The following is a 16886-nucleotide window of genomic DNA, read 5'->3' on the forward strand; positions in this document are numbered from 1 at the left end:
GCTAGCAGCGTACGCAATTCTTGATATAAATTCTCTAGTCTTGATTTCCAGGCAGAAGCAGATGGCTGGCTCTAAAACACACCAAACCATCAGCAAATAGCCCCAAATGTCTCCTGCTGCACGAGCCTGACATTCTTCATGAGTCCAAACCTAAACAACAGCAAAATCTGCTCAGGTACTGTGCACAGTCCTGTGTGTAGAAACGATAGATTGTCCTAAAAGTGAAGTCAAAATGCAGCTTACATCCTCTAGTGGTCGGTTGCAGTACAACGTTTAACCACACCCAATACCATCTAAATATACAATGCAGAAAGGAATTTAAGAAGCTGATACCACTTTAAAATAAGGCTCCTTTATAAAGAGTTTATAAATAGTTTAGAAAAATGTTTATTAATGTTATTAATTAGATTATAAATACTATAAAAACCATTATTAAGCAGTTACAACACATACATATAAAGAAAAACAGTCAGTGCTCAGATCTTTCTGGATGCTTATCTTGTCTTACTTTGTCTTTTCCATCAGTCAGCTTAACATACCTGTTAATAACATATCTGTTATTATCTTTAACTACCCAGATTAATCATTTATACAACAATTATAAAGTATTATTTTATGTATATTAACAACAAAAAATAACATTATAATTACTAACTAATTATAATTACTAAATATAATTAATAACTAAACTGATGATGACTGTTGGAAAAAAAAAACAAAGTAGGATAAGTTTTATGTGTTGTAACTACTTATTAATGGTTCATAAAGTATTTGCAACCTAATTATTAAAGCAGCAGTCCATATTATTTTGTTTCTAAACTGAAAGCAGAGGCATTTCTAAGTGGAGAAGGGATAAAACATTGTGTTTAACCCTCCTGTCGTGTTCACCTCCTGCCCTTTACTTACTAGTGTTCCCGGTCAAATTTGACCGGTCAGTTTTAACTGCTCTTAAATTAGCCCAGAAAACATTTTTCACCACCAAATTTTTATACAACATTTTTTAGCCCTAAAATAATTTCACGATATTTCATGATATTATCGCGATAACGATACTCTTGCCGATATGACAAAAAAATACAAATACTTTAGCAGATTTGTAACAGATGTCAATGATTCAGAATGTCATGATACTAATAATAATAATGCACTCCATATATCTCCATATCCAGGATTAAAGTAAAATAAATGATACTGGACAGATACAATCTGTCTCTAGTAGATATTTAATAGGAAATGAGAAATGTGTAAATTTCTCACCCCTAGATAATTAGGGGTGAGTGTTATGGCACGATATTTCAGGGTGTAATATCCTTCACGATATTCAAAAATGTTGGCGATATTATTGCGTACGATGCGATATGGCACACCCCAACTAGAGACCACAACTAGACTGTTTAAAATTAATTAAAAAAGGATGGAATGAGACCTTTAAAAACTGAACCTTTTTCATATCGCTAAAAAAAACCAGAATGTTTTTCATATCATTAAGAGTATTGTTATCGTTAAAATACCATGCAATATCATGATATTATTTTAGAGCCATATCGCCTACCCCTTACAATGGTAAATCATCATTGATTCTCTGATTTCAGAGAATATTGAACCTCAGCAGCAGACAATAATACTAATAATAATAATAATAATAATAATTCTGCTGAAACACTGGCAAAAACAGTTATTGCAGATCAGGCACTAAAAGTGACGTGGCATAAAAATCATTAACCTGACATTTCGCAGTCTGTCTGGTTTAGTCAATATAATATACAAAATACTGAGAAACAAATCTGAAAAAGCCATATCAGAACACAAGAGAGCTCAGAACTTTCCATCTACTCGTGCCAAACTGGATGGAGTTCTGTAATGATTCAATACAACAAAGCTGCATCAAAGATCAAGAGAAATACTTTGAAGTGAGACACGGTTTTCTGCTCTAATTTCATGCTGTAGTAGTAAAACTGCCAGAAAATTGCCCCGTCTTTGAAAAAAGCATGTGTGTTGGCCTCACTAAGCTCTACAGCATCCTTACTTCTCTTTCTGCTGTCTCTTATTATTATCTACTGGTCTCTCTCTCTCTCTTCTCTCTTCTTTTCCCTCTTTCTCCTCTCACCGCCCAGTCCCTTGTTGCTCTCCTTCGGCCTCAGATCTAAGGGTGAGCCAACTCAAAAATGTGGTGTGTAAGCTTAATCTGGAAAACTTGCTGACACGACTGTTCCTGCGTCAGTTAATCGCCCTTCTTATCCAGCAACAGCAAACTTCTATGTCAAACCTGTCTCTTTTATACTTTTCCTTTTTTTGTTTGATTTTTTCTTTTCATATCATCAATCTTCTATTATTTCTTACCTTCCTTTTATTCTCTCATCGCTTCCAAGCTTCTCTGGTTCACTCGTCTGGTTCTTACTCTATCCTACTCGCTCTATGACTCTTGGACACACAAAAAAAAGTTGCTTAAATGGATCCTTTGTGTCCTTGACTCTTCATTGATCCAGTAGAGGTCAGTCACTCTAGCTGCCAAACTCTGCTGATTCTCTCCGAGCTGCACTGGACTCTGGCTGCCTTCCAGCAGTTCTTGTGTCCTGCTGCATCAAGTGAATTTAAGTGTCACTACCAGAAACTGGGCTGTCAAAAGTGTGCTTGGCAAAGCTGTCCCATGCGGTTGTTTTATTTTACCCTACAGAAAGAGCTAATCCACTCATAATGAGATACAGTGGCGTGAAAAAGTATCCCCTCCCCCAAAGAACAGTTTTGCATGGGGCAAAAAAAAAAAGGTTCAGTGTAAAATTGGGGTTATCCAATAAGATGTTCTTAAATGTACATGTCCTACATTGCTGTCGCTGCTAAAAAAAGGCAAGTAATAAATACCTAAATATCTATGTTCCTCTGAGCCATAAATAATGCCGAAATTGCACTAAGTTTAAACGGTAAGCTAACTTAAGCTTGAATTTATTGCATTGTATTAATCACTTTGTTGTGTAGCAGATAGATGGGAAATTATTGTAATTTAACAGTTCTTTAACCACAGTGTCACGTGTATTGCCAAACGCACTGCGGATATGTCACAGAAAACATCATCTTTAGGGGTGGGGAAATTTTCGATTCTTAGATCCATCTCGATTCTCGATCTCGACGTGGATGATTCTTAATCGATTCACAAATGCCCAAAATCGGTTCAGACCTGCCATCATGTACTCAGTTTGCGTAACAGGCACATTTTGAACTCCTAGTACGCTTGTACGAATCCATGTTCTAAAGTATGCCTCTCGCACTGTAACCAAAGCTGATTTATGTCTGATTAGCACAAACGTTAATCCAGCAAACTACATATAGCGCCATCTTCTATTTACCTTCATTTCATTTTCCTCAAACTGCATCGCTGTGCTGAAGATTCTCTCTAACAAATCAATATACAGCTACACTTTATGTAGCTTATTTCTTTGCTTAAAGCTCTCAGTTAAACTCAGTAACTCATCACATTACAATATTCTTATTTAAAATGCATCAAAACTACTATACGGTGTCGGCTTTCCTTTAAGCAGGTTTTAATATTACCCTAACAACATTAATTCTAGATTTTTGAAATAGCTATGCTTTTTTTTCAAGCCAAAAGAAATAAGCGTTAAAGAGCCTATTATGAGTGCCAAGTAGTCCAGCAGTCTAAAGCGCTGCCACTATGATCGGGGGATCGCTGGTTCGAATCCCAGTCATGCAGCTTGCCATCAGCTGCCAGAGCCCAGAGAGAGCACAACTGGCCTTCCTCTTTCTGAGTGGGTAAATGGCGCTCTCTCCCCACATCACTCCAAAGGGTGATGTCGCTCAGCACAAGGCGTCTGTGAGCTGATGTATCGGAACCAAGTCGCTGTGCTTTCCTCCGAGTGCACTGTGATGCTACTCGGCAATGCTAGTCTTCACCCTCCTGGTGTTGGGCCATCACTAGTGATGGGGGTTATACAGCTGAGTAGCAGCTGAATAGGTGGGGAAAAAGCCTATGTTTAATAGTGGGATTCATTACGAATTGTAGAAGATACTTTTCTTTAAAAGTACCAAGTAGTCATGCAACAAGTAAAAATAAATCTTGTTTAGAAGAAAAATATCATGAGGTGCCTAGAGATTCCCACTTCTAATTACCACCCACAGTGGACAGCGTAGTGAGTGACTATGATTGTGACCGGCGATGTCTGGCTAAAACTGTTCGTGCAGACTTGGGGCAGGCATGGCAAAACTAGTTAAAATACACAATACTGACTCCTGTCCCATGATATGTCGTATGTGAGTGTATGAGTTTACTTTTTGACCCTCAGCCACCATAAACACTACACTTTAGGCTCTCACGATTAATAGTTTCCCTTCTGAAAGGTGTGATTCAGCAACATCAATTTTGAAGTGTACAATTCCTCGTGTGTGTGTGTGTGTGTATTGTGGATCAGGTAATTTAGTCTTGTGTAACTGTGCAACTCAATGGAACAGTGTTTATTTCTGTATACTACCCATCCGTGTGTCTGTGTGTTTGTGCGTAAACAGAAAAAGAAGACTCACCTATTGAGGTAGACACGTTTCTCTGTGAACTGGCCGTGACCATGCGTGGGGTCATCGAAGGGCTCGTTCTGCACCACCTCCACTCCCTCTCCTCGGTCACTCTGCTCGTGGCTGTGTTTACTGATCATATACAGCTGCCCGATCCTGTACTGGAGACAGAAACACAGAGAGGGAGAGATCAGCGTGTGTGAGCTAAATGTGTGTGTGCTCCCACCTAAGAAGTGAGCTTTTCTGACCCAAATAAAGCACTTTACTTTTCTAACACCCACCATGTACAGTCAGCGCTAGCAGTATTTCTTTCAAGAACAGAAGACCCTGAGCTACTGAGAGCAAACAACAGTGAGGAGCTAGCCAGGAAGCTTGTGTTTGCTGCTGAAACTTTACAAAAGTAAATGAAGGGGAACTTTTCTTTTTCTTTTTTTATATGTGACCTTCACATGCTCCCTCCTGATCTCAGCCGTTTTAAGAGTGCTTTAGAGCTCTGAACTCTGGATTTTCCTGAGCTGGTGGATCGGTGGATGAAAAACAGGGGGAAAAAGGTGCATCAGCAGAAAAACTAAACATGGCAACCAAACTATTCAGCTCTGCACTGCTCCAATTTAACATCACAAAGGTCAACAAGGCAATTCAATCTAATATTAAACCAAGACTTAAGAAACCACTCAGCAGTCGTCGTTTTCAGAAGAAAACAGTGGATTAAAAGAACATTTCCAAATCCTTCTTTTATTTATTCTTTATTCAGGAATAGCAAAGTGAAGTGTTCTGAATGGTCCTGCGTATTCTCTATTCATACATCATATAAATATGTACATTTACAAAGAGCTCAAAGTTGACCGGTGTAAAAACATTCACACAGCCATTGCTATAGAGTTTGACTTGAGGCAAATTCAGCACAAATGATGCTCTCCCAAAGAGTGTATGTAAGAAAAATATCACTTAAAGGGAGCTGAGACATATATTATCCTAAGAAAGTCACAAATAAATACAGGACAACATCTAAAGACCTACAGGCCTTGTATTAAGTAATTTTACGGCTCATATCTTGCAGTATGTTATTTAGACTAGGGCTGCACAATACTGGAAAAAAAATTCTGACATTGCAAGGTTTTTTTGGATATATATTGTGATACTAAACAATGCAGGACATTATCAGCCACAACCCCCCTCCCCTGTGCACTTGTGCACTCCCCCGTCTTGTGCAAGAGATCCGGACCAACCGAGACCGAGTCAGTCGAGCACTCAAAACCCGAGGACCACAGCAAAACAACAAAAATCAGCCTTTTAATCAGCCATTTAAATGGCCTTTTAAAAGGTAAATAAGAGTGTTTTTCTGGGATTGTGTTTACGAACGCTTCCCCTCCCCCTCGCGCTTCTCAGGCAGCAGCAGCCTGTCACTCACACAGACACAGAGACAGCGCTGTTCATTCCGAAAATTACAACATTGTGTATCTACTACTTGTGTCAAGAATCAAAATATTGCAACATGACGTGTTTGATTAAATTGCTTTAGATGACATCACACGTCCTGCGATGTGACTATTGCGCATGTGCACATCACGATAAAGATGCTTAGCCCTACTTTAGACTCAAGGTAACTGTTAAACATGGGGGCGGCAGGATCATTCTTTTAAATGCTTTGCCGCCTCAGGTCCAGGATGGCTTTCCACTATTGATAGACCTATGGCTATTGTACCAGCATCTTCTACACACCAGTCTATTGGTATCGGCACTGTGGCTTAGTGGTTGCACATTCCCCTCCCAGCACTGGGGTCTTGGGTTCAGGTCCCTATCTAGGTGGAGTTTCCATGTTCTCCCCTGAGGACACCAGTTTCTTCCCACAGTCCAAAAATCTGGAGATCGAACAAATTGAACACACTAAATTGATTTGCTGTGTATTTGTATATAAGTTTGAGTGTGTATGTAAATGTAGGTATAACTGTGTACCCAGATATAGATTGGCACTCTATGTTGGGTAAATGGTGTAGTGCCCGGTGCAGTCCTCCAGATGGACGGTCATTTCTGGTTGAGAGTATGCTGGTGCTGAGTATAAATGTTGTGTCTAAAATGTGACTGTAAAACGTCCTTGGGTTTCTAGAGTGTAACCTTCTAGAGCTATTTAAGCTTAACTTTGTACGTTCATATCTGTCTGCCTATCCACTGAAACATGAATGTAAGTGGGCCGTGCAACAAGACAACAACCCTAGGCACACTAATAAGACTACAGATAAAAAAAAAAAAGTAAGAGAAATGCAACCTTTTGGAATGGCTAAATCAAAGTCCCTCCCCTAACCCTAATATATGTGTGAGCAAATCATGCAAGTAAGTCCACAGACATCACTGAGCTGAAGCAGTTTTGTAAGGGTGATCCAGCAAACTTGCTTTGTATCAGGAGTTCACGCCGGTGATGGTGGTGTAATGCTGTGGGGAATGTTTAATTGGCATGCTTTGGGCTCATTAATACAATTCAATTACTGCTTGCTATTATTGCCACAGTGACCATGCACATCTCATCATGACCACAAACGACCCATCGTCTAAAATCTATTTCCAGCAGGATCATTCGACTATGAAACGTTACAAAGAAAAGTCTCTCAAACTGGATTCATGAACATGAAATTGAATCCGGTGTACTTCAGTAGCAGTCCATGTATGTGTGTGGGTAAGTGTTTAAGATAATTCTAAAACAATTACATAAAATAATTATTTGGTATAAATATTTTTTTTATGTCTCTGATCTGATCATGTGATTTTCACACATATATCATTTTCAAAAGATTGGAATAAAGTGGACAAAATTTAGCTTACTAATTTATTAAACAATTTATTAAGCAATTTTATAAATAAAAAAATATATATTATGAATGAATGGTTATTAATTAGGTTATAAACCATACATAAGCAGTTACACACAACACATACATAGAAATGGCTACAGTGGCCTGTTGTGTACCAAATAGTGATTCAACATTCTTTTATACTGTTAAATTTCAGATCTTACTAAATGCCTATCTCACTTTTTCTTTTCCATCATTCATCATTAACATTTCTGTTAATAACTTTACTTATTTAATTATATTAACATATTAAATTACTAAACTGACTTTCTATATTATTCTATTACACATGTTAAAAAAGTCATTGTCACTGTTGTTCTTTCTATTTATTTGTTGTAAGTGCTTATTAATGTTTTTACAGTTGTAAGTACTTACAACTAATAAACTCCTTTATTAACTATTTATAAACTCTTTATAAAGGAGCCTTATTTTAAAGTGGTAACTAACTTTAACTTTGAAAAATGCATATTTACTGTTTTTTTTTTCCAGTATACTTTGAGAACTGTGACAAGAAATGTCTGTCTGATATTTGATTTTATAGACATTTTTATTTTGTTTATTTAAGAAAAGATGCATATTTAAATGGAAATGGTTTATTATAGTATATAGTTAAACGAATTGTGTGACTTTAGCATCGCCAAAATATCGGATCGGGACTCTGTATCGGAAAAAAAGTCAAAATCAAATAAATTGCAAAATGAAAATCTAAATGTGATGGGGACATCCCTAGATTCATCCCTATAGAATATAATCATAAAATGCTCTGAATATTGGAGGACATGCATCTGAAATGCAGTAAATCTGATCATGTACAGTAGAATGTAATAATTATATGTTGTCTATTCGACAAAAAGAGCATGAGAAACCAGTTTTCATATTGGTGCTCAGAATATGACTGTGCAGTGAACATGTACGTGTACTCTACAGAGAACGAGATGTAAGAACAGGCTGTGAGCAGCAGCAGCCGAGCGCCTGTGTTCATTACTGAACCTCCTGCACCGTGAATACACACAGTGCCCATTCAAGTCCCCTAGACAGCCAAATGCTGCTAAAAATGGAAACAGCGTGCACGAGCCACCGGTTTGAGAGCCCGTAAATAATTGATCGCCTACTTTTGCATTGTGTACTCAGCAGACAAGTGGAGTGAGTGAGAGAGAAAGAGGGAGAGAGGGGGAATGAATAACAAGAGAGAGTGAGAGAGAAAAGGGGGTGACTGATTAAAAATCATCTTACAGCCAGCAGCTGATGAAAATGATGATGGTGGCAGCAGTGATGACAGTGACACTAAGGCCAAAGGACTATTTCCTCTGTGTTTACCAGAGCGATTAGCACTGCATCATTTTGAAGCAACAATAGCCACGAGAAACACAGATTTGCCTCATTATTGGTTGATTGGTTTCTGGAACATCAGATGTTTTAGAAACCAATCAACCAATGATGAGGCAAATCTGTGTTTCTCGTGGCTATTGTTTCTTCAAAGTGATGCTTGCATAAGTGAGCATCTTGAGCACCTGCATTACCGTCTGGTTTGGGAACTGCAACATCTTGAATAGCAAAACATAAGCATACATTATTTATTTTATTTATTCTAGTGTTATAGTTCTAGTTGCACATTCATTACAAGTTTCCCCTTTATGTTTGTCTATTGTATTGTTGTCCCATGTTGCACCATGGTTTTAGGAGAACGTAATTTCATTACACTCATTTTTAAATAGATTCAGCATCACACATGTCTAAATCAAGATTCTTCTAAAGCCCTATCCGGACAGGATTAGTTTCTCAGGGGGACGTCTGTGAAAAATATTTTACACTTTTACTCAGTGATGAAACTCTTGCATCTGATCTGCAGTTGGAAAAACAGGAGGACCAGTGAGTTTTTTTTTTTTTTTTTTGCTTTCTCAGTCACATGATATCACGTTCAGTAGCTCCTCCATTTCCACTAGCTGTTGTGTTTACATGGATCTCCAAGGAAACTAGCACTCAGTGTGTAATTATAGAGAATGGCAGTGGACAAATAGCTATTTTATTAAACACAGGGTGACAAAACCCAGAGATGTGTGTCTGGACAGAAATAAAATTACTGGAGGACCACAGAGTTCAGTAAAAAACAGTAGGCAATTCAGCCTGTAATTTTCACAGAGGATGTCTGAGTGACTCTGCTGTTCTGAGAACCAGTGGAAGTTCATTCCACCACCGTGGTGCCAGCACAGAGAAGAGTCTGGATATCTGTTTTCTGTGTGTTTTGAGGGATGGAGGTTCGAGCCGAGCCGTACTTGAAGCTCTAAGAGCTCTTGGTGCAGATCTGGCTTTGACCAGATCTATCAAGTATGAAGGAGCTGGTCCGTTTTTTGCCTTGTAGGCCAGAGTTAGGGTTTTGAATCGGATTCAGGCGGCAACAGGAAGCCAGTGGTGGGAACGCAGCAAAGGAGTCACATGACTGAACTTCGGAAGATTGAAGACGAGTCGTGCTGCAGCATTCTGAATTAGTTGTAGTGGTTTGGTTGCTCGCAGTGGAAGACCAGCCAGTAAGTTGCAGTAGTCAAGTCTTGAGATGACAAGAGACTGCACAAGCACCTGAGTGGCTTCCTGAGACAGAAACGGTCAAATTCTTCGGATGTTGTACAGGAGAAATCCGCATGACCGATTTCATCCATTTAAATATGACTAATTTCACTTTCTGTAATCAAATGTGAAATTGGTCAATGTGTTTTTAATCACTGATGAAATCCACAATATACTCTGAGATGCAGGACTATATTTATAGTGGACTATATTTATAGAGGACTATATTTATAGTGGACTATATTTATAGAGGACTATATTTATAGTGCACTTCAATGGCTTCTAGTGGTGCGCATGTGCATCAGTAACTCCCTCATGCTGGTGTTGGTGTGTGATACTGCCTGTACAACACTAATACCTATGCAATGCAGGCAGTGACACTAGAGACTCTGCAGAGCGTACATGCATACAGTGTGTGAAAACTCATGCTGGATTTATGTGCTTGTATTACTAAATCTGTATGTCTGCCAGTCACTTTTTGTACTGGAGTACACCCCATGATGTTCCATCATGTAATATGTATGGTAATGTACATGCTCTAGTTGGAGAAGTGGAGAGAGAAGGTGTGAGAGAGAGAGAGAGAGAGAGAGAGAGAGAACAAGATGCCACTGAGGATTCCATGGCAACCATTGCCGAAGTCTATTCTAGAACATGCCAGGCATGACATGGGTTTAAAGATAGAACCTGAGAAATAAAATCAGAAAATGTAAATAAACACAGTGAAAGAAACATCCCCTCGGGGGGAAAAGTGACAAAGCAAAATCTGTCCCCGTGGCCAACTCACATGTCTTTAGAACCCTCAATAAAAAACTGTTATAACAGGCAAAACACACACACACACACACACACACACACCAAACACACACACTAAACTGCTAAACATCTTGCTTTGGTCTGCAAAGTGCTAGTTCTAAGTCTGTTGCAATGACTGTAGAAAAACATGGACGCTCTGGATTAATTATTTTTCATTCTATAGAAGTGACACCAAAATTGCTCATTATCTTGTCCAATTTACATTCAGAATCTGTGCAGTCCAGAAAAGAAGCAACACTTTTTTGTTTTTTTCTTAATTAAATCTTACATTGTTTGCTTGTTTTTATAATTTAAACGTAAGTTTTAATCCCTTTAACTCTATGAAAGCTCGGCTATACTGAAAATGAGGGCTACCCTCAATGTATTTACCAAGTGAAAATAAAGGTTGATTGATTGATTGATACAAAGCAGCCTAAAGATCCAGGAGCAAGGTGGATTTTTTCCACTAAATTCCTAGTTTGTTCAGTGTATTGTATAATGTTTAAAATTGGAAAATGTAAAATTACAGATTGTGTATTTTATTGTGAAACAAATTTCCATCAAATTATAGAAATAATAGTACTGCTGAGGTAAACCGCGACTGCTGTAAAAGAGTCCAAACACACCAGTGACAATTGAAAGAAGAAAAAATAATAATGTTTAAACGCAATTTGGAGTACAAACACTACCATGCTGTTAGCTCATTGGCTAACATGGTTATTAACAAATAGTTTGTTACTTTGCTTAAGTAGAAATTTTTTACTTATACTTTACTGGAGTAATTACCTTATTTTTCGCACTATAAAGTGCACTTAACATCCTTTAATTTTCCCCAAAAATCACCAGTGCGTTTCATGGTGTGCACAGGATACAGACACTCGCGGGTACAGTAAAATGAGCTGTTTATTGAGTTACGGGGCTGAGAAACGGGTAGTCGTACAGAAACAAGTAGAGCACCGGTAAACAGAAGCCACATAGGAAAAATCATACCATGAGTGAGAAACAGTCCAGAGTTCAAACACTAGGAAGCCAGCATCAGAGATAATCCAATAATCGAAAAACGTGAAACAGTCCAGGTCATACACAGAAAAATCCACAATAAGAGATAAGGTCAAAATCGGCGTTGAAAAAACAAGAGCAAGGTCATACACTGAAAAAACAAACACAGAAGATGTAACGCTTTGTAAAGTGGTAGAAACCAGGCAATACGCGGCACCTGTGTAATCGTGAAGCGTCCTTAAATACCCTGGGGTAATCAATACTCCGGGCTTCCTGGCGGAAGCAGGTGATGTGTCACGTGCGTAGGTGTGTGTGTGATGTCAGCATGTGGTGCGTTCTGGGTAGTGTGGTTGTTAGGCTGCAAACCTCCGTTGGAGCTCAGTGTGAAAGGAGCAGGAGTGCCTACAGCACCAGACGTGACAGTGCGCCTTATGTATGAATTTTACCTGTCAGTTTATAATGAGCAGTGAAGCCACTCTGCTAAAATACAGCGTTATACAGGAGTTTCAGTTTAGTTGTCCAGAACCTAGGCTGGAGCAGTATTAGTATTTGCATTAGCTGCTAACTGTGCTAAGCGCTAGCTCTTTCACCATTCAGAGGTGACTATTATCGGCCTGTATCCTGCTTCTAACCCTGCCTAGCACTGCTTTACCGTGTTTAAACAAGTTACATGGGACGAGCTGCTAGTTAATATCATCCTGGCTTAGCGGAACACTCAGTATACCTCAGTCTAAAGCTGTCGGGTGGTATTTACTAGCTCTAGTGATTAGCTGCTAATGCTGCTGCACCCAGCCTTAGAGGAAATCTGGAAATCTAAGCTTACCTTAAATAAATAGAAGCCCTTTACTCACCCCCCAAAAAAAATCAGATTAACTTTCAGAGTTTGTTTGCCTTTGAAAAAAAAATATTTTTTTAAAAGAATTTTTAAAGTTTTGTTTACTTAGCCTAGAAGAAAAACATAGCAACACCCCTGTTCCTTACTAGTGTCCCATAATGTTGCTTCATAATCTGGTGCCCCTTATGTGAGTAAGTTATTTTGTGCAGCATGTGTCTCAGTTGATGCCCTGATCAGACTAATAATCAAAACTATGTAACTAGCTGCAGGTTCTATTAATATGAGGCATAACTTCCATTTATCTGAGCCGAAACAATCTAAACAGAGCTCTATAGAAATGCTTAACACATAAAAAATGGTTTAAACTTTAAACAATAAAATATAAAAAAAACAAAATGTATTTATTAATGATTCCATTGTAAGCACAGAGCACATTTAAGCCCATGATGTTTCTCTGTACGTAGCATTTTGTACCTTCATGTTAAACAGGTCCTCCTGCAGGCCTCATTTCAAATGTAAAAGTCAGTGTTGGTGTTCCCACTGTCACAAAACATTAGTATTAGCATGTCGCTAGCTGTCGTCCTAAAAGAAAGATTTGCTATGAGGACACCAGCGTTTCTCTGGGGGACAGGGTAAGACTGACAGGACCCTGTTATATGACAGTGAACGGCGGTATGATTCCTTGCTGTTGAGAGATGGAAATGACACCTCACTCTCTCCAGCCATTTGGGCACAAAACTGCGATGATGGCTTGTTATTTTAGGGCATGATATGTATCGCTTGTTTTCAGTGCCCTCAGGTCAGGCTACAAATCCATGCACTCATTATATTCTCATTCATGCATTAAAGATAAGGCTTTCACTATACAACTATACTCACACAGTCATTCTCTGGGCACTTCTTCATGGACAGCTGTACACATGCATTTTTTGACAAGCTGAGAAATAGAGAAGCAGCATCGGAAGTGAATCCACAAATAAGCTTGTGGATTGGACACAGGTTATGCAACATTATGCAGCTCTGGTTAGAGGTTTTAGGCAGCTGGATGCTGATTCAGGAGCTTGAATTTCAGCAACTCTAATAAAAACTAGAGCAGAAGCTAGAGAGAAGCCCCTTGGTTACAGTCCTGCTTTCAGACAAGCCTCCTATGACCAGAGGATATGTGTGTGTGTGTGTGTGTGTGCATAAGAGAGAAAACCAGAGGCTGATGATCTTTATCTATCGTGAAAACCACTCGCCATGCAGGACACAGGAACGGATTGCTCCAGCTGCAGGGAACAGCGGATGGGAAAGCGAAAAAAGCAGAGAGAGGGAAATAGGGAGAGACAGAGAGAGAAAGAGAGAAACAGACTGAGTAAAAAGACACAGATAAGCAAGATAAAGAAAAGCGAGAATGAAAGAGAAATATATATTTATAGTAATTAGTTGGGAGTGCAGGAAAAAATTGATTCAGGCTCGAATTGCCTTTCTAACATTGAACAATTCAGAATCGATTCTCATAAAAAAAAAAAACGCTACGGTCGCGCTGAGCTTTTTAACTGTACCGTGGAGCTCATACTGTCTTGCGGAGCTCACCTACTGTCCTGCGGAGCTCTTTAACTGTACCGCGGAGCTCTTTTACTGTCCTGCGAAGCTCAGTTGCTGTCCTGTGGAACACTTTAACTGTCCTGCGGACCTCTTTAACTGTTAAAGAGCTCCGCAGGACAGTAGATGAACTCCGCAGGACAGTTAAAAATAGGCTACCAAATCAAATTTATTTGTATAGCGCTTTTTACAACTGATATTGTCGCAAAGAATCTTTTACAGGAATGTGGCAGGACAGACAATGTATTCAGGTGAACAGACACAAGACCAGCAATGGAAGCATGGAAAATTCCTAATTAGAGTACATATAAACTTCAGAGAAAGACAGAGAGAAAGTGAGCATAACCTTTAACATAAATAAAAGCTAATCTACCTTCTAAACTCAACCATAAGCATTAGGGGTGTCACGATTTCGAACTCAATCGAAAAAAAATGTCATTGCCTCAAGCTTCGAAGTCAAAAAGAGGATCGACGATCCCTCCCTCTAAGCCACGCTACGCAAATGGCGCAGCACACTGTCGCGGACGTTGTGACTGCTCAAAGAGCAGCCCTTTCTCCAGAGAATGTGAACATTCTCATCTTCTTAAAGAAAAACTTGAAAATATAAAAATTACAGTTGTTTTGTCTAGCCTCAAATATGTTAATAGTTTTGGTACCTTAAGGAGCATCTTTCTCTCAGATAAAGTTAATAATACATATATATATATATTTTTTAAAAGAGTCTTTTTTTTCATGTCATTTTTTCAACTGTTATAGTAGGATAGAGTTCAGTTTGTTAAGGCTCTAATTGTTCTATTATTTTGTACATGACGGTTCCTGTATTTCTTTATTATTTATTTTATGTTGCACATTGCTGTGCACAATGCTGCTACCAAAAAAAACACTAGATGGCATTACATATATATCTTAATTAAATTAATTAAATTTGAGCTTTAGTGCCTAATGTGGTGTATTACAGATCACTTGTATCACTTTGCATCACTTATATCAAGCCCACCTTTTGAAATAAGATATTGTAAATTTGAGGAATCAAACCAATGACTGACCATAAACTAATCTAAAACTGGCATAGGCCTCTCTGCTGTAAAAAAAAGAAAAGAAAAGAAAATCGAAAATTGAATCGTGACCCTAAAATCGGAAATAAAATCATATTGAGGATTTAGAGAATTGTGACACCTCTAATAAGCATTGCTGTGATTTATCGCTAATAAAACTGCTGATTCGTCACCAGGCTAAAAAAAAATGAACGTGTTAAAGTTTCCAGATTATGCATGCCTTAACATGTTAATATTTACAGCCCTAATAACAATATATCTTCAAATGTTTGTGGACACCCCTTCTAATAAATGCCTTCAGTGACTGACACTCATTGCTAACACAAACAGCCTCCAAACACTGAATGCAATCAAATTCTCACAGCAGTTTCCGGACAGTACAGTCAGTTACTTCAACAAAAGCAGGTTAAACTCTTTTAAATACCATTGACTTCAGAAGCAAATGAATGAGAAATTGTCTAAACGCCTAAAACGTTTGTCCATAGACTGTACTTATATGAAATGAGAAAAGAGAAAGAGAGAGAAACATACAGATAGAAAAGAGAGGAAGTGGGTTTAGCAGTGATGCTCTGGTCAGTGTCATCAGTCTGTAATTACCCTTCTCTGCATGTGTGCTGCACTTTCGCACCTTGCACCAAGTGTGTATGTGTGCTGCGCTGCGTATATATGTGTGTGTGTGTGTGTATATGTGTGCGCGTGTGGGTGGTTCATGTGAATGGCAGGGACTAAAAATAGTCCGCCTGCAAGTCAGGGCTCTAGGCACTTGTAAGCTTTACACATCTATATTCCACATTCATTTTCACTCTATTGATACGGCGAGAGATTCATTTCCTCCAAGAGCTGTAAAACCAAGACCTATGAAATCGCAATATGCCGTTAGTGTACATGGAATCAGACACTGCATATGAATAAGAATATAAATAGGTCCTTGTGTAAGCGGAGTATCTTACTGAGCCCATCAAGAGCTGCAGGTATTTATTTGAGCTGAATTCACTGATGAGCTTTCCTCTTTAACCAAAGGGCACAATGTTTTTTATTTTTTATTTGTGAAGCACTGTTTTGTGCTGAATATAAAAAATATGCAGATCCTCGTTTAGCCTTGTTCAGTTTTTCCTGGTTCAAAAGACCAAACTACACTACAGAAATAATGTGTTTAGACACAGAAAACACATTACTTTAAACAATTTCTTCCCATACTAAGAGAGTGTTTACTGTAATTTACTGAAACAACATATCATGTTATATGTCAGATGCAGGTAAACATATATACACTAAAATGCAACAAGAATTTCTCATTTAAAAAATCTTGGATGATGAATTAAAGGTGGGATTAAAAACTTTTTTTTTCTTCTTAAACACAAGGATCTTTTTTTAAGATTTATTCCCAATTTTCTCCCATTTTTTCCCCCCAATTTAGCTAGACCAATCGTCCCACTCATTCAGCTGCTACTCAGCTTCATATCTCCCATCACTAGTGATGCCACAACACCAGGAGGGTGAAGACTAGCACATGTCTCCTCTGATACATGTGAAGCAGCCACCGATTCTTTTCAAACTGCTGCTGATGCAGCACTGATGAGTAGCATCACAGTGTGCTCGGAGGAAAGCACAGCGACTCGGTTCCGATACATCAGCTCACAGACGCCTCATGCTGATCAACATCACCCTTTGGAGTGATTAGGAGAGAGAGCGCCA

General features: G+C 38.6%; 1 protein-coding gene across 1 annotated transcript in view; it reads right to left on the reverse strand.

The window, feature by feature from the left end:
* Nucleotides 1-16886, reverse strand: part of LOC103045147 (phosphatidylinositol transfer protein cytoplasmic 1) — a 116064-nt gene that overhangs the window by 35332 nt on the left and 63846 nt on the right. Inside the window, exon 3 of the mRNA XM_007252127.4 lies at nucleotides 4531-4679. Coding sequence (XP_007252189.1) covers nucleotides 4531-4679 — 149 coding nt within the window. The remainder of the gene's footprint in view (nucleotides 1-4530; nucleotides 4680-16886) is intronic.

The sequence above is a fragment of the Astyanax mexicanus genome, chromosome 5 (assembly GCF_023375975.1).
Source record: "Astyanax mexicanus isolate ESR-SI-001 chromosome 5, AstMex3_surface, whole genome shotgun sequence".
In the NCBI taxonomy this organism is placed as follows: Eukaryota; Metazoa; Chordata; class Actinopteri; order Characiformes; family Acestrorhamphidae; genus Astyanax; species Astyanax mexicanus.